This window comes from Haliotis rubra, unplaced genomic scaffold (genome assembly GCF_003918875.1).
Source record: "Haliotis rubra isolate DU_JTF1 unplaced genomic scaffold, ASM391887v1 Scf983, whole genome shotgun sequence".
In the NCBI taxonomy this organism is placed as follows: domain Eukaryota; kingdom Metazoa; phylum Mollusca; class Gastropoda; order Lepetellida; family Haliotidae; genus Haliotis; species Haliotis rubra.
Genome location: NW_025767727.1, coordinates 83027 through 102760, shown reverse-complemented (window position 1 = coordinate 102760; position 19734 = coordinate 83027). Strand labels below are relative to the sequence as shown.

The 19734-nt window shown below is 37.3% G+C and overlaps 1 protein-coding gene across 1 annotated transcript in view; it reads left to right on the top strand.

Annotated features, from left to right (window-relative positions):
* LOC124265542 (E3 ubiquitin-protein ligase rnf213-alpha-like) overlaps positions 1 to 19734 on the top strand; it is a 142665-nt gene that overhangs the window by 39926 nt on the left and 83005 nt on the right. The window contains exon 8 of the mRNA XM_046700327.1: positions 5881 to 5979. Within this exon, the coding sequence (XP_046556283.1) occupies positions 5881 to 5979 (99 nt within the window). The remainder of the gene's footprint in view (positions 1 to 5880; positions 5980 to 19734) is intronic.

Here is a 19734-nt window from a genome sequence, read left to right as displayed (position 1 = left end):
TACGCAAATGTATGGGGAAATACATCCGGCGACAAATAAATTATTCGTCTTAAATTATGACGTAGAGTTTAATGGGAAACAAAACTCCAACTTTTAGTCATCCAGCTGAACCATTTCAATCAGCCCATGTAATCACTGGATGCCAACTAGCATTAGCAACTCATATGAACTGGGTTTCAGATCAGTTCGGGAGGACCTCGTTGACAACCAGGGAATCCCTTTGAAGTCTCGTATTTGATTGGATTATGTCTACGAAAACCTTTCACCTTGCAAACTCATATATGTGTGTAAATGTTAAGATACAACTATGTCATTCAGTATACACTAATCATGTGTATGTGTTATTTTGCCATCAATTAAGTTCAGTTAATGTATACTGGACTGCAAAAGAAATGTGACTTTTCAAATGCAAAATTTGCTCTTACAAGGTGGTCTTTTTATTGTGATTGTACCGTTTTGTTAACATGTTTTTCAATCCAAGTTGACAGTTAAATACCAGCATCAGTGTGTTTTCTGATGAAAAAAGCATATCGAACAAACGTACCTATAAAGACTGGCATGGTGAAAGGTTCCGTATGACATTTGTGAAAATGAAAATGCATGTGTAGATTGTGACAACCCTACCAGTGAAAGCGAGTCCCAAACTCACCTGAAATCATTCTTGTGTTGACACAATTGCCATACCACGGCTTACGAGAGATGAGAGGAACCAAGCCTTGGGATGATTGCAAGCTTGCCAGGCTGCACGGAGGGTAGCCAATCATTGTAATGTTCATGATAGGTCAATCTACCGACTGCAGGAACAGTATCAGGCAACTAACAGCACCCCAGACCCTCCACGCAGTGGACGACAGCCGATGGCAGAGTCATGGAGAATGGGTTTTTAATGCGTGTATTGTTGAAAGAGACTCGTGGGGTGGTCCAAGCATCATGGTGTGGGGTGCAATCGATCTGAACCAGGGAGTTGGCCCCATGGTGTTCCAGAATCACGGTCCAGGATGAAGAAATGGCGTGACAGCTGCTCGTCATACTGACCGAGTCCTAAGACCACACGTTGTACCACATTTTGAACGTCGCAGAAATCACATCTTCCAGCACTCAGTCCAGATTTAAGTCCAATAGAACACCTTTGGGACGAGATTCAAAGAAGACAGAATGACCTTCAACCAAGTCCGACAACTCTGGCTGGACTCGATCAGACATTAAGCAGAGTATGGACCCAAGTGCCTATGGCCTTCAATAACCGGCTAATTAAATCCACGTACAGACCACGCAATGCCGTCATCGATGCCAATGGAGGCCAACACGATACTGACTTTGAGGTATCTTAGTGGTACCATTTTTTGGTGAATTTGTTTGTGTGAACTCTAAATGTGATTCCCGAACATGTGTTAACCATAATTGTCAACACAATCCTCTGTTTTGATTGTTCATTAGAGCAAATTAAAGCGTGTGGTTTAAGAAACCTCTGTCTTGTGCAGATCAGTATACTTATCGTACAAGCCCTACACCCGTATAATTATCCCCTGCAACACATTTTTCGGGGGGTATTAAAATGGACTCCATCCGTGCGTGCGTCCGTCCGTCAGTCTGTGCACATTTGTCTTTTCTGGAGCAGAACTCTAAAAGCGTTCACTATTTCTTCACCAAGTTGGCACATAGATAGATCTGGTGGTGTACTGGTGCCTTTTGGTAGTTTTGGAATTCTGAATAAAATATTTTTGGCATTTCCATGGCAACAAGTTCGACTTAGAATGAAATTAGTGGTAGTGCTCTTTTCCGGAGCAGAACTCTAAAACCGTTCACTATTTCTTTACCAAACTTGGCACATAGATTGGTCTGGTGGTGTACTGGTGCCTTTTGGTAGTTTTGGAATTCTGAATAAAATATTTTTGGCATTTCCATGGCAACAAGTTTGAGGTGAGGTGAGGTGAAATTGGATTTAACGTCGTGCTTGAGAATATTTCGCTCATATGACGACGTGCATGCGTGTGTGTGTGTATGAGTGCGGCTGCTTGTACTAGCCCAGACTTAAAGGTCACATAAACCCTAGGGGGTACAAATACATAAATCACTAACTGGCATCGTTATAAATGAAACCCCGTCATTAAAACTACTCATTTCGACCTTTAATTGACTTAAATCGACCTTTTTGACAACAGTGCACAATTCTCACCCGCGAACGAAATTTCAACCAATCAGAGCGGCGCGCCTCTGTGACGTCATATGAGGAATAGCTTTGAGGGCCGATGCAGAATTCATCTACATTTCAGGGGGTAAATTATCTTGTTTACAGGCTTGTATAAACCTGAAATCGTGACAATTGTTGTGGAAAAAATGAAAGCTATATGTTCTCACAATCTACTGTCATTTAATTTTGTCTCCTGCTTTGCCTAGTTTCCGAGTTACAACTTGTTTTCATAGGCGATTCTGTGAAAATCGATTGGTGTCGTTAGGCCCTATTTGTATAATGACTGATCCAAATTGATCCCATTTCTGTGTTTTTTACCTCGATATTTAATCATGTCATGTAAAAAATCTGTTTGTATTTTCAAAACAGTGTCGGCCCATAAGTTTTCACATGCAATACAGCAATTAATACTCCCTTGTTGTAACTCGTCGTGTTAGGTGGTATAAACCTACACATGTTATTTGTCATCATTCACTTGATGGTCAGTTAATGAATTTATAACAGGTATAATTAGTGGTAACACACTTAGATTACCGACAAAGGTTCCCATTTGGCATTTCTTGTGTCTGGAGTAAATATTCAACATTATAAACATCGATCAAAGGATTAACCGATAACACGCTGATTGATTAATTACTTTTATCTTACACAGCGGAATTGTCAAAAGGTAGTGTTTATGTATGTAGATTTACTAATCTATACTGAATACACTCTGTCGTGTCGGCGTCTGCGTAAAAACAACGTCCTTCTTTCAAAGGATTAACCGGCAATACATTGATTGATTGCCCATTATTGGCTAACTAAATTACTGTTTTTAAAGACAGGCGGACATTATGCAATTACCGGTAGTTGCCAGGTGTGCTATCTTGGGTGACCAAAGAGACTATACACCAATACCTGAAAAGATTTATCACTCTTTCGTATATTAAACTGTTAAAAGACACATCATTTGGAACAGTTTTGTGGATATTGATGGATACATTCCTCGAACAAGGTAATGGCCTGATATTGTTCCTATAACTTTAATCTGTTTTAATTTTAATATTTGCATTTTGTTTTTATTCATTTGTCGTAGCATTCAACAGAATCATTGTTTTCGCCGTGAAGTGTAATGAGACAGACAACATGCACTAGGGTGTGTGTGCGAATTATGATTCACATTGGCAAACTATAAAATGTCTAGCTATTACAGTTCTGTTATAAATTCACTATAAGCATCAGCAGATCGTCTGCTTTTTATTTAGTATCAAAATGCATACAAGTATGATAATAAACTAATTAGGATTATAAGACCAAATATAAAGACGCACATTGACTAGTATCTACATACTGGTGAGTGGACATTGGGAATGTAGCAAGAAATTTATCGCGCAGTATTGTGACTTCGACCCCCACCTCGCTTCCGTGGAAGAAATCGTTATGTTATAAGTTGTGTCATCCAAAATGCTCTTGGTTATGATTCCAATACATATTTAACTACGAGTAGAAAGTAGTCTTGATTTTCTAACTTGATGAAAACAAACTATAATCTCATTAATTCTAACAGATTGTTTTATTTTTAAAAATGGCGGCGCCCTGTCGGGAACATCCGCCAGTCTGAGGATAAATGGTATTTAGGTTTGTTTTCACCGAGTTCCAAAATCAAAACTACTTTCTACTGGTAGTAAAATATGTATTTTATTGATAACCAATAGGATTTTGCATGACATATAGTATAACATAACAATTTCTCGTGGCAGCGAGGTGGGTGTCAATATAATACTACTTACAATATTATTGTTACTTCAACCACAACCTCACTTCCGAGGAAGAAATCGTTATGTTACAAGTTGTGTCATAGAAAATCTTTATGGTCATCAATCATATGCATATTTTACTACAACTAGTAAGTAGTTTTGATTCTTTAACTTCCGTGAAGCGATCTGAACACAAGTAAGATATCGTTTCAGGCTTCCACAACGCTTCGCTTTGCACTCACAAACATAACCCATTTAGCACGCAATTAATTGCGGGTCCTGTGGAAATCTGTGCATGGGGACACCATCGCCCGACCCTAGGAGCAATTGGCGACAAAGCAACGATTCGCATGTCGCCGTTGATTGATGTCGAGAAATCATCAAAATGATGGCGTGCTACACATTTTCTATACAACTAACTGAAAATCGTTCCTCATATGACGTCACTGCAGTGCTCTGGCGACAGAGTTACGTAACCTGTCTGTGGTTTCGTTGGCGGTCGAGAGGGAAGCAGGCGACTTTTTGGCCACTTTTAATCGCTCGGTATTACTTAACCACAAGTTTTTAAAGACTAAATTTGGTGTTCCGCATAAGACTAACCACAAATCTTTCATATGTAATGGTTAAAAGAGTAACAAAAAACAAAGTTTAGTGGTTCTTTAAGCTGGTTTTATAGTGCTAGCCCACTGAGATACCATGCCACAGTGAAGCATGGATACCCCACTCAGACACATTATACTGACTCCGAGCCGACCAGTCCTTGTTGTACCCATTAATGCCAAACGCCAGGCAGGGACCAACAAGTACCATATTTTAACGTCTTTTGGTATGACGCGGTCGGGGATCGAACCCTCAACCTTCCGCTCTCTGGGCGGACGCTCTAACCACTACACGATGGAGGCGGTCGCAACAAGTTTGATATAGACTGAAATTGGTGGTAGTGCTCCTTTCTGGAGCAGAACTTAAAAACCTTTAAATACTCTCCTTCCACTTTTCTATATACACACCTAAATATTTGACATAATCATAACTCGTAGACATAATCATGAAGAGTATTTTGCCATTGCGGGGGATATTGATGACTTTGTCTTCTTGTAGTCATTCACTTTATTGCACAATTACGGACTCTATTACAAGTATTAATTAGTGGTGGCAGCACTTGGATAACCTTGACTATGCAAAATAACTCAATGAAGTTCAGCTCTGCCTCTGAGGTTGTCAAGGATATATGACCAGTGGTTCATATTGGGCATTTAGCATATCTGGTGTCATTCAATCCAGATTGGTAAAAATCTTACATGTTATGGAATTGGCACATCACAGTGCAACATGAAAGGAATGACCTGTTGAGTTACAAAACAAAATCAAAAGATGAACTGATAATAAGTTACAATCTTGCACAGTGGACTTTCAGAATTGTTTATATAGGTTCACAATTGTAGATGGAATACACCTTTATCTCAGCACCTATGCAAAAACAACACACTTTATTCAAAGGATTAGCTGGTAATGTGTTGACTGAGTGCTCACGGTTGTCTAACTAAATTTTTTTTTTTTAAAGAACCATGGATATCATAAAAATAGATGTGGTGTGCTATCTTAGGTGATTGATGAGACATGACACTGATGTGTAACAGCTGTGACAAACTTACATGATCAGTTGAGAGATGAACATGCTTAGATATTTTTGAATGCAAAGACATGTGACATCAAACAAATTTCTTTGTACAGCCAGATATGTATGGGATATTACTCCTATTTGTGGTCAGAGACAGATATTTTCCCTTAACTCAGTAACTGCCTGATAATATTTTTGTTACTTTTTGGTCATAATTACAATGTTTGCATTTTGTCTTCATTCATTGACTGCACCTGGAATGTGAGAGACCTCAAAGGCTACTGATCAAACAGTTCCATTTTGAAAAATTATCACACTTATATTTTATATTTCAGGTGTGGAATGATTTGATCACACTGCAAGTCAACTCACCATCACTGTCTCATGAGTGGAACGCCACACTCCTTGATGCATTTGAAAAGGTGTTATCACAGGTGATTATGACAAAATTTGAACAAAATAAACTAGTTCACAATTCAGTTAATCATTTGCCAACTTTCAATCCAACAATGTATTCCAACAATCAATAATGCCAAGACTCTGAAACTAATGAATATTTTTGTACTACATAAGTACATGTGCATATGAAATAACCTCCTACAGAAATATTGCCTTTTCATATTTTCAGTTTTTATAGTGTTTTTTTTTAATTTCCTGTGTTTTGATGAAATCAGGATTCAGAATCTGTACTAGTATTTGTTACTAATATTGTTTTTACAACCTGTATACATGTTCATAGTAACATGTGTTTATATGAGTGAAAATGCTTTCTATTGGTAGTATGTGACTGACAGGTAAGCAGTAACATTAGAACTCTGATCCAGAGCGACTGGCCCCACGTCTGGTATCTCATGTAAGGACAGGAACTGCTACAAGGCAACCTGTTTTTTGGTGTGTTTTTTTTTTTTCAAAAGGCCTGTTGGAAGTAACTGGTGGTTACTAAGGAGATTTCTTTAATCCCCTGGATGCCAAGACTTTTATACCCCGCAACAAGTTTTGCTGGGGGTATTAAAATGGACTCCGTCCGTGCGTCTGTCCGTCCGTGCACATTTATCTTTTCTGGAGCATAACTCTAAAACCGTTCAATATTTCTTCACCAAACTTGGCACATAGATAGATCTGGTGGTGTACTGGTGGCTTTTGGTAGTTTTGGAATTCTTAATAAAACATTTTTGGCGTTTCCATGGCAACAAGTTCGACTTAGAATGAAATTAGTGGTAGTGCTCTTTTCCGGAGCAGAACTCTAAAACCGTTCACTATTTCTTTACCAAACTTGGCACATAGATTGGTCTGGTGGTGTACTGGTGCCTTTTGGTAGTTTTGGAATTCTGAATAAAATATTTTTGGCATTTCCATGGCAACAAGTTTGACTTAGCCTGAAATTGGTGGTAGTGCTCTTTTCCGGAGCAGAACTCTAAAAGCGTTCACTATTTCTTCACCAAACTTGGCACATACATAGATCTGGTGGTGTACTGGTGCTTTTTGGTAGTTTTTGATTTCTGAATAAAATATTTTTGGCATTTCCATGGCAACAAGTTTGACATAGACTGAAATTGGTGATAGTGCTCCTTTCTGGAGCAGAACTTTAAAAACCTTTCAATACTCTCCTTCCACTTTTCTATATACACACCTAAATATTTGACATAATCATAACTCGTAGACATAATCATGAAGAGTATTTTGCCATTTTGGGGGATATTGATAACTTTGTCTTCTTGTTTTATTTTTTTTTCAGGCGCACATTTTCATAAGGTTTGAAAAATGAATGTTGTGTGAGAATTGCGCTCGCGTGGTCCTGGATCTGCGTACGGCTATGATATTACAAAGAAATGTAGAATATTACATTTCCTATCCATTGGTATAAAAAGAAGTGCAAATACCTCAATGGTTTTAGAAATAAACACTGCTAAATGGTGTACAAAATTTTGTTAAACGTAAAAAAAAGTAAATTTCCCCGCTTTTTATCGTGCACCGATAAAAGCACTGTGCTAGAATTTTTATCCCACTGGCATGTAATGCGGTGGGATATAGTCGATGCTCATCCGTCTGTCCGTCTGTCCGTAATCATTTTGTTTCCGGAGCATAACTGAAGAACCATTCAATATTTTTCAACAAGACTTGGTAGATATATCAGACAGAACGTTGAGTGGTGCCTTTTGCTATTTGCAGATTTGGGGAATTTTTATTTTTCCCGGTTTTCATGGAAACGATTCGGACTTAGTCCCAAAGGTGTGTGGGGGGGCTTCGTTTCTGAAGCATAACTCAAGGACCGTTCAATATTTTTCAACAAAACTTGGTAGATATATCAAACAGATCCTAAAGTGGTGCCTTTTGCTATTTGGCAGAATTTGGCATATTTATTTTTCCCGATTTTCATGGAAACGATTCAGACTTAATCCCAAAAGGCAGGGTGGGCTTCGTTTCCGGAGCACGACTCAAAAACCATATAATATTTTTCAACAAAACTTGGTAGATATATGAAACAGAACCTTAAGTGATGCCTTTTGCTATTTGCAGATTTTTCTCATTTTTATTTTTCTTGGTTTCCATGGAAACGATTCAGACTTAGTCTCAAAAGGGAGGGGTAGGTTTTGTTTCCGGAGCACAACTCAAAAACTTCTTAATATTTTTCAGCAAAACTTAGCAGATATGTGAGGCAGATCTTGAAGTGGTGCCTTTTGCTATTTGCAGATATTTGTCATTTATGTTTTCCATGATTTCCATGGAACGATTTGCACTTAGTATAAAATCAAGGTGGACTTTAAGTAACTGTCAGATGATTTGTTCTTTCAAAGATGTGGGGGCCGGGGGGATATGTCATCTTCTGATGACTCTTGATTTAATTTGGCATCTTCACGGACAGGGTGAGCGAAGAAAATACGGCCAGATATCGGAATGACATAAGTAAATATGAAATGGGTTTGTGTGCTTATGCATAACATTATACGCTCAATCTTTAAAATGACTCACAATAAATGTTGAAAATGGATTTTCTTCTGTGACATCAAATGACGACAGAGAGGTCAGACATGTATAAAGATAAGGGGGCATAACTCTGCTATGCTTAACACTAGGTCAATGTAACTCAGATCACTTGGAGAGAATTTGTTGTTGATACAGTCACTATATTCTCATAAAGCCACGGGGCCTGATGGCATTGGAAACATCATACTGAAACTAACTTCAACCTCTCTAACCCCGTTGTTAGCTAAGCTGTTCAACATCCCCCCTCGTAATAAAACGTATCCTACTTCTTGGAAACTAGCTTCGGTGATTCCACTTCATAAGAAAGGTGATGAACATGATTGCTCAAACTATAGACCTGTAGCGTTAACAAGCTAAGCTGTGTTGCTAAAGTTCTTGAAAAATGCGTTTTTAAATACGTCTTCAACTTCCTCAGGGATAACAATATTTTATCAAACTTACAATCTGGATTTATGCCTGGTGATTCTACAGTAAATCAACTAACTTATCTTTATAATTTTATCGCAAGTGCCGTAGACCAAGGAAAGGAAATCAGAGCGGTATTCTGTGATGTAAGTAAAGCCTTTGACAAAGTTTGGCACAAAGGTATTATTCATAGACTTTATGCTTATGGTATATGGGGAGAACTTTTGGAGTGGTTTGAAAGTTATTTAGATAGTAGAATGCAGAAAGTGGTAATAAATGGATATTGTTGAGGTATCAAATCTGTGGAAGCTGGTGTACCCCAGGGTTCCGTTTTAGGACCACTTCTGTTCATCATTTATATTAATGACATTGTAGATGGTATAGACAGTAACATTCGCCTTTTTGCTGATGATACATCAATATATGCTATAATAGATGATCATATTACAGCAGCTGCAATTATAAACAATGATTTGGCAAAAATTTCAGACTGGGCCAGAAAGTGGCAGGTAAGTTTTAATCCTAGTAAGACTGAAAGTATAACATTCATTCGTAAAACGAAAAATTATGCCAGTCCGAACTTACTAATGAATGGCGAAACTATTAAAGAAGTTGATAACCATAAACACTTAGGTATAACACTTCAAAGCGATTGTTCTTGGAAAGTTAAATACTCCTTTTTCTTACCACTTTTTGATTACTGCAGTCATATATGGGATAATTGTACAATTGAACAGGCGATTTTACTGGAAAATTTACACTTAGATGCATTAAGAACTATATGCGGTGCGGTTCGTGGCCCCAGTCATGATAAAATATACAAGGAAACCAATTATAGCACACTGAAACAAAGACAATATCGCTCTAAACTTATAACTTTCTATAAAATGCATTATCGTCTGACTCCTGGTTATCTGAATGATCTTGTACCAGGTAGAGTATTTCAACAAAGCAACTATAATCTTAGAGATAGTACTTCTATTCAAACTACTAACTGTAGAGCACAAAGATATTCTCAATCATTTTTACCGAGCGCAATTATGTCGTGGAATTCATTGCCCGATGGAGCTGTTAACACTATTTCCGTGAGAAAGTTTAAAACCATGATAAATTCAAAAGAAACCCACAACTACTTTGATTTAAATTTTGGGACTAGATTTTGTCAAATTATCCATTGTCGCCTCAAGCTCGGCTGTAGTGATCTGAACGCAGACAGATATAATCGACATATATCAGAAACAGCTAAGTGTTCATGTGGTCATTATAACGAAGACGTCATTCACTACCTTTTTACATGTCGGAACTATCAAAATTTAAGAACAGCTGGGTATTTTTATATTCAAGGATACGATGTGAAAACTACCTTATACGGTAACGGTGCATTGGATAACTCAACAAATTGTGACATTCTCAACTCATTACACCAGTTCATTTCTAAAATTAAGCGCTTCCAGTGATTATCACCTCTACATATACATGTATATTCAATGCAAGACAAAATTTATATAACTTGCTTTTCTGCGGCAGCTCATTTCGTTGCTAGGCACAACCAACACCATAACCAAATATTTATTATTCAATCATTTTTCTGAGTGTAATTTTGTCTCAGTATTATTCTTTTCTTGTCGGACTATTTCAATTATGTATCCAGCTATATTGGAACCGTGTACTGGAGCGGCGTTTATATAAGCCACTAGGCTTGTTCGCCTATCCAGGTTTCTGCATTGACGGAATACAAATATGTTTAAACCATATTCTCATTATGTTTTCTTCACCGTGAACCAAACTATTCCAATACAAAGTTACCCAATGTGAGCGGACACGTTTTGGTAGTTTCACAATTTATAAGAAAAGATGACAATGTACTACAGTCTGTTTGATTAGAAAGTGCCCCAATGCATTGCTAAATGTATCAGATTAGAAAGGTAGTTAAGAAATATTACAAGGCAAGATATTCATGAATAACCTTTACCCAAACACCTTTTCAGATATTAGAAATTGTTATGCATCACAGAAAAAGTTGTCTCACAAAACTGTCATCATTATAAACATGACTGTTAATGGTTGGCCTGGAGGGGCGCACGGCAGCAACAGAAATAGACAGGTGCAGAGGGACAATGTTTCAGAATTATCATTAGTGATATCATGAAAAACTGCTATCAGCGATCATTAATATGCTATTTTTAAAATGACCACATGAACACTTAGCTGTTTCTGATATATGTCCGTGCGTGCGTGTGTGCGTGCGTGTGTGCGTCTGTCCGTCCGTGCACATTTGTCTTTTCCGGAGCAGAACTCTAAAACCGTTCACTATTTCTTCACCAAACTTGGCACATAGATAGATCTGGTGGTGTACTGGTGCCTTTTGGTAGTTTTTGATTTCTGAATAAAATATTTTTGGCGTTTCCATGGCAATAAGTTTGACTTAGCCTGAAATTGGTGGTAGTGCTCTTTTCTGGAGCAGAACTCTAAAACTGTTCAATGTTTCTTCACCAAACTTGGCACATACATACACTGGAAAAAAAATCCACATTTACAAGCTTGGAAATGTCTTGGAAAGATGATGTTTCCAAGACATTTCCAATTTTGGAAAGATGATGTTTCCAAAAATTTCCAATTTTGGAAATATCCACAAGGGGAGATAACTGGTGGGTGATGGTAAATTATTGTTCTGCATGGGCTAATTGCTATAGTTGCATGGGGGCGGCATGAGTGTTTCATGGGGGCGTTAAGGCGACTGGCGGTAGTCTTTGATGTTTGGTGTTGTTTTAGTAATGATTGTTTAAGGGATTAACGAAAGGATTATTGACTTAACTAGTCGAAATTGCAGTGGTGAACATATTTTAAATGTTCAATGTTTTGGGTGAAAAGTGAATTTTGTCACGTTTAGTTTAAGTATGTGTCATCGTAAAAGCTTATATCTAGTGAGTGAGAGTTAATTTAGGTTACAAAGGGCCACCGACCGTTATACAATTATAAAGATGACAATACAATCCAGCGCCATATATAATATTAAGCTGTATGCTAACATGTACAATGTCTCATTTAATCTTATACTCTATATTCAAAAACATCGCTCTTTTTGTCAGTGCAAGAAATATAAACTTAGCAAGATTGTTAACAGTTGAAGAATTGCAAGACAATAATAAGTTGATAAATTTAGTTTCACATGGATTATTTATGTAGTATTGTGGGAACAGGCTGTTTCTCAGATCACAGTAAAATGAACATTCAATAAAGAATTGGTACTCTGATTCAATGGTAAGTACAATACACAGAGGGCAGAATCGCTCATGTTGTTTTATATTTACTTTTCGCCCATATTCCAACATTAAAGGATGGTCTGAACAACGAAACTTACTCAAAGCAAAACGAATCGTTGAGTTGCCGTCAATCGTTGCCCTCCTAGGGGGTCGAGTGATGGTGTCACCATGCACTAACTTCCACCGGACCCCGTAGTTTGTGCTAAATGGGTTATGTTTGTGAGTGCGAAGCGAGCGTTGTGGAAGCTTGGAACGATATCTTAAATGTGTTCAGATCGCTTCACGGAAGTTAAAGAATCAAAACTACTTACTAGTTGTAGTACAATATATATATGATTGATGACCAAAAAGATTTTCCATGACACAACTTGAAGCATAACGATTTCTTTCTCGGAAGCGAGGTTGTGGTGGAAGTGACAATAATATTGTAAGTAGTATTATATTGACACCCACCTCGCTTCCACGAGACTGACTGACTGACTGAGTTTGGTTTTACGCCGCTTTTAGCAATATTCCAGCAACATCACGGCGGGGGACACCAGAAATGGGCTTCACACATTGTACCCATGTGGGGATTCGAACCCGGGTCTTCAGCGTGACGAGCCAACGCTCTTACCACTAGGCTACCCCACCGCCCACGCTTCCATGAGAGAAATTGTTATGTTATAAGATGTGTCATGCAAAATCCTATTGGACATCAATCAAATACATATTTTACTACCAGTAGAGGTGGGGGTCGAAGTGACAATACTGCGCAATAAATGTCTTGCTACATTCACGTGGTTAATGTCCACTCACCAGTATGTAGATACTAGTCAACGTGCGTCTTTATATTTGGTCTTATAATCCTAATTAGTTTATTATCATACTTGTATGCATTTTGAAACTAAATAAAAATCAGGCGATCTGCCTATACTTATAACTTGAATATCTAGACATTTTATAGTTTGCCAATGTAAATCATTATTCGCACACACGCCCTAGTGTATGTTGTCTGTCTCATTACTTCACGACGAAAACAATGATTCTGTGGAATGCTACGACAAATGAATAAAAACAAAATGCAATTATTAAAATTAAAACAGATTAAAGTTATAAGAAAAATGTCAGGCTATTACTTTGTTCGAGGAATGTATCCATCAATATCCACAAAAACGAGTGATATGCCATTCACCTGCAGCTGTTCCAAATGATGTGTCTTTTAACAGTCTAATACATGTTTACGAAAAGTGATATATCGTTTCAGGTATTTCACATTGGTATATAGTCTCATTTGTCACCCAAGATAGCATACCTGGGAACTAATTGCATAATGTCCGCCATTCTTTACAAAAAAGTAATTTAGTTAGCCAATAATGAGCAATCAATCAATGTCTTGGCGGTTAATCCTTTGAAAGAAGGAAGTTGTTTTACGCAGACACAGACACAACAGAGTGTATTCAGTATAGATTAGTAAATCTACATACATAAACACGACCTTTTGACAAATCTGCTGTGTAAGATAAAAGTAATTAATCAATCAGCGTGTTATCGGTTAATCCTTTGATCGATGTTTATAATGTTGAGTATTTACTCCAGACACAAGAAATGCCAAATGGGAACCTTTGTCGGGTTATCTAAGTGGTGTTACCACTAATTATACCTGTTTTAAATTCATTAACTGATCATCAAGTAAATGATGTTTATACCACCTAACACGGGTTACAACAAGGGAGTATTAATTGCTGTATTGCATGCAATTTTAATTGCATGTGAAAACCTATGGGCCGACACTATTTTGAGAATACTGACTTATTGTTGCATAAGAAATACATATAAGCATTTGCTGTGTGCTAAAACTGTTTGTACCTATTTATCTAAGTAAATTTTCAGAGTCTTCTAGCAATGGCAAAGTAGGGTTGTTTAGTTTACGGATTCAAATAGATCAAATGTCATTTTTTAATATTATACGTCATATTTTTACATGACCTGAATAAATATCGAGGTAAAAAAACACACAGAAATGGGATCAATTATGATCAGTCATTAAACCATCCAGGCATTAGAAAACCTGCAAAAGCTCACACTGCTTTGATACTTTAATACAATCAGACAAGAACTACCGGGGAAATTTTCAAATAACTGCATCTGATGGGCATCCACCCTTCCTAATGTTTAGGTTGAAGAAATTAACCGTAACCGATATGAGCGAGGCTGATCATAGTTTTCACTATCACTAGCGGCTGGCTCGAACAAATACGTCCCAGCGACACCAAGCAATTACGACAGAATCGTCTGTGAAAACAAGTTGTAACTCGGAAGGGGAGCAGGACAAAAGCCACCCGGACAAATGCCACCCAGTTATTTTACCATTACAGAGAGGACAATTACTACCCATATTGATTTTAATGTTGATTTTGTTGTAAAATTATGTAGACTTTGTATAATTTGGTTTCTTAAAAAAATATATTCACTTTGATAAAAAAGTTGATTTTCATGTAAAATTTGATTTCATAGTAATGTTGACTTTTTAAAAATGTTATTGTGTTGGTGTTTTTTATGTTTATTTGGGTGGCATTTGTCCGGGTGGCATTTGTCCTAGGCCCATTCGGAGGCTAGGCAAAGCAGGTGACAAATTAAATTAAATGACAGCAGATTGTGAGAACATATAGCTTTCATTTTATCACAACAATTATCACGATTTCTGTTACTGCTGAGCTGTAGGCTTGTTCGATATCTCGCTATGTCGTTATTGCGATAATGCACCGAGGAGATCATCAAAGGAGTGGATTGCTTAAAGGTCACATGCAACCAAGAAATCAAACATAATTAAAACACAGTTATCACTTATTTATGACATATAATATACATTGCTGATTATGAAAAAACATATAAACAAAATTAAAAGCGTACAATCGCAAATCAAAAGTGCAATATTTTGTACTTGGGTTTACTTCCCTAGAAACGAAGCAGCCGGGATACCGAACCCAGTCAGAGTGGGTGGGTGTGCACTCAAGTGTAATGGCTGGTTCATTTGCCGAAGCCCTCACGGCTCATTGTGTGTGTATATATAGAGATGTTAGGTTTTGTAAATACGGTGTCGTACCGGGAAGGCTAAAATTTATATTTCAGATGTCCCGGGAAGCCTAAAATGTATATTTCGGATTTCCTGGGAGAGCTAATTAGGGGAGTACCGCCAAAGCTAAAGATACGGTGCCGGGAAGCATAATCCATGCCAGGAGTAGATACATTTCTTTTCAAAACATTGTTATAATAGAGTATTTATCAGAACAGAATAGAACATATACTTTATTAAGACTTGAACCAGTCTTCTATTCGATTAAGATTTAAAGATAAACAATGGACACATATTATTTCTTCCCTAGGTACATTATGGTATCTTCCAACTTCAATATGTAGCAGGAATCTTTATCTTCTTCGCTTGTTTATTTCAGATGTATTTAATTCGAAAAACATTGCTATAATATTTAAGTTGCAAAGTGACACCGAACTATCATACACATATTCGTGATGGCAGGTGCGCAGGTTAGAGTTAACTTAATCCTGAAGGGTCTTGTGAACAACATCATCGGGGACATCACCTACACAGACCATGTGTCTGAACTTCTCAAATTGTCTTAAACTCGACGTAGATTGACAGAAATGTGATTTACTATGGATAATGACAATTTAATGTCGAATTCAAGAAAATGTATACTGAAAATGAAAACGTATAGCTGTATTAATATTTTTGTGTGTGCCCAAATTAAGGAGCGTCCACGTTAATCCTGTTTTCTTTGTAATTTGTCAGAGCCTCCGAGTGAGGGGCCCCGTGTTCATTTAACCATAACATTACATTGCAAGTACCGCGAAGGCTACGCTCATTAAACCGAGAAGTGTCACGATTTTAGCCTTCCCGGCAATGAACCGTAAATACATGCTCATTTTCTTGTGTATAACAATTTGCAATCAACAGACATCATAACATGTCATGTGTACAAGTATCACACGTGCCTGTCTGTGTAATTACATAATGTGACAGAGACTGAACTCGGGCCATAAATCAATGCGTTTTGTTTATGGTGTATAGCCTGATAGGTGTTAAGTTCAAATTGCATGTGGTCAGTGATCGAACTTGTGTATTGAATATTGTCATCTGTGTGCTTCTTGTAAATGATCAAATTAATCTAGATACACTTATGATTCAGTAAAAAGGGAATTCATTTGAGTATTTGCTTCAATCCGCACATTTTTGGACAACACAATCAATTTTCTATTGACAAGTTCTTGAGATTTTCGTGAATACGCCAATTGCATAACACCGTTATTGAGCACAAACTCAAATGGCCTCTCCCTTGTGACAGGTGGAGAATGTATTCTACTACGGTTAGTTCCCATGAAGCAGAATTGTAAAAACATAGGGTGATTACCTCCAAGACCTGGTGATCTCGAACAAAGGCCAGTTAATGTTTTAGCAGGCACAAGGTTGATACGAAAAGTTGAAGGTCTAAAGAAATTAAATAAGCCTAAACTGATATTTGCCATTTTCATGACATAATATATTTGGTGTTGCCACAATTAATCCTCACAAGATGAAACATATCATGTGAAATATATCTCAACTATCATTTGGAGGGCCTTTTCAACGATCTTCTTAAATCTGCCATGCCAACAACCCAAGTAATAATAAGATACATAATGTCAAATCATGTATGACCTATTTCAACTTATTACTGACCCAAGGAAGGTCACCCAAAACTCTAGCACTTTGTTAGATATTAGTAGATTAGTAGGTTAATCAATAACTTTGGCGAGACGTAGAACGTATCATCCCCATAGACGTTGAGTGAGGACATGAATCAGTATAATTATAATCTCAGTGAGCTAAACTCAGTAAATTAACTCAGTAAATTCGATCATATTTCAAAACAAGTTCAGAATTTTATAGCACCCAGTGTCTTAATCCCGTATAACAACACCAACGCAACATGAACGAGATTATACTGTAATAACAAAATCCTACTTCACGGGAATACCCCATTACGCCATGGCACGGGTTCACTTTTATGGCATGTAATACACTCAGTCAGTCAGTATGTCTGGTACACTGTTACATAGTCCTTATAGCATAGGTGTATGGAATTTGTATTCATACGAACATTGAGAAGGGGAAAAAATTAAACATATCTGCGCTTTTGTGGATAACAACTAAAACATACACTTGAAACTGACTTTTGAAAATGCTCGCCATACTAGCGGTAAATAGAACAGTCAATATCAATTTTTGACACATAGAACAAGAAGAATGCAGATGAGTGAAGTTTAACTAATATATAGAATTGGTTCCTAGTTGGTCGCATAGGACGGCGAATAGCAAACACTTACTCTAAACATAATCCCAACTTAAAAAAATGTATCACTTCATGTGAGAAGCAGTTGCATTGATATCAAGCACAAAGGGATAATACGAAAATATGGCTTATTCCTGCAGTTTTCATGAATAAATATGTCACATGCAAGATACATTATGTATATCAACAATAAGAACTCTAACAGATCAAAAGATTCGTGAAATAGTTCAGTCTATACACCCATGGGAAAAAAGAGAAATTGAAAGAAGTAGTGGTAAAATCCTTCCTAAATTTCCCAAAATTTCCAAGCCTTGGAAACGTCATCTTTCCAATTTTGGAATTTTTTGGAAATCACCATTTTTTTTCTTGTGATAGATCTGGTGGTGTACTGGTGCCTTTTGGTAGTTTTGGAATTTTTGGCATTTCCATGGCAACAAGTTTGACTAAAACTGAAATTGGTGGTAGTGCTCTTTTCTGGAGTAGAACTCTAAAACCGTTCAATGTTTCTTCACCAAACTTGGCACATAGATTGTACTGGTGGTGTACTGGTGGTGTACTGGTGCCTTTTGGTAGTTTTGGAATTCTGAATAAAATATTTTTGGCATTTCCATGGCAACAAGTTTGACTTAGACTGAAATTGGTGATAGTGCTCCTTTCTGGAGCAGAACTTTAAAAACCTTTCAATACTCTCCTCCCACTTTTCTATATACACACCAAAATATTTGACATAATCATAACTCATAGACATAATCATGAAGAGTAGTTTGCCATTGCGGGGGATATTGATGACTTTGTCTTCTTGTTGAAATTCAATACTCCCAGTAATTATCCGATTTTTACACTTCAAAACATAGAGCAAATAAAGCTGTGAATCGCAATAACATTTACGATGAAGTCTATTTTGAAAGGTCTTCTACAACACTTTAGCTTTATCTGAGATAATAGTGGATGGTATCAAGAAACAGGGAATTTCCTGCAGAATTTGAAACTGGGAAGTATATTTGTGTGTGAGATATATTTAGAATTTTATTGGACTTCAAAGTAAGAGTTGAGGAGGAGGGACATATATGTCCCTGTGGCACCCAGGGGGTTAAAGGGGGATTTCTGACCTTATAAGTATTATTTGTTATGGCGGTGTGCTATTATGCTCAGGTCAACTTCTTATTGTTGATTTTGTTTCACATTGACTGTCATTAATAGTTGCCTTTTAGAATTGACATTGGTATATTTTTAATACATTCATTAGGAAATGTGTAATTGGTTTTACCTTTGTTGGCAATGTGTAATTAACAGTCCTAGAATGACTGGTTTGACTTGTATGGATCCTATTGGACCCCAGTCCCTTGGTTATACGTAGAGGTGTGGAATTAGCTGTACATTTCTGTATCTGTGGTTGTGCTGTCATAGAGACTAATTATGGACAGTCATCGTCCAAATATTTAAAAAGTTAAAACTATGTACTCAAGACATATGAGACTTCATTTAATTATTTATATGATGCTAATCTGTATTCTATGTAATCCTTATCACTTCCGCATTTTACATTGACTTGTCAGGCAATTAATTATTGTATATGACATTTATAGCCTTAATTGGTCATCCCACTTGACCGTGTCTCCCATCACATCAACTGGTCAAGGAAGTGCTATTGTTTTTCTATCTGTCCATTGTTGAGTCGTCGCCTGTCCATTGTTGTCAAAAACTGTCTATATATGCTCACATCTATATTGTCAAAACAGAGAACGAGTCCTGTATTCCAACTGTCTGTGTTGGGACGACCACTAGCAGGATAATGCCGCTCATTCGAAACACCCTGGGGTTGAGCAGGTACTCCGCTCATCTCATTTATGAGATACATACAGTTATGAGGATGTAGTTGGAGCTTTAGAGAAGCATATTGCTCAACAAAGAAGTGTAATACTGGGGCATTGACATTTTCATTACACAGAACAGTGGCAAGGGAAGGGAACTGGTCAGTTCTTGGGCCGAGTGAGCCGACTGCTTCATGTCAGTTTGGAACTCATGACTTTTTGATTGAGAAACAAACCTTTAGCAAATAATGAAGCTGAAAACCAGTAAAGACAAAGCAAACATGTTGAGAAGGAGGTTAAGTGCCTGGTTTTGACTGTCGAGTTGAACAGCTTACCAAAGACTGTGAACCTTGTGTCATCAGTGATAAACCTTCTAAACCTGTGCCTGTTACTTG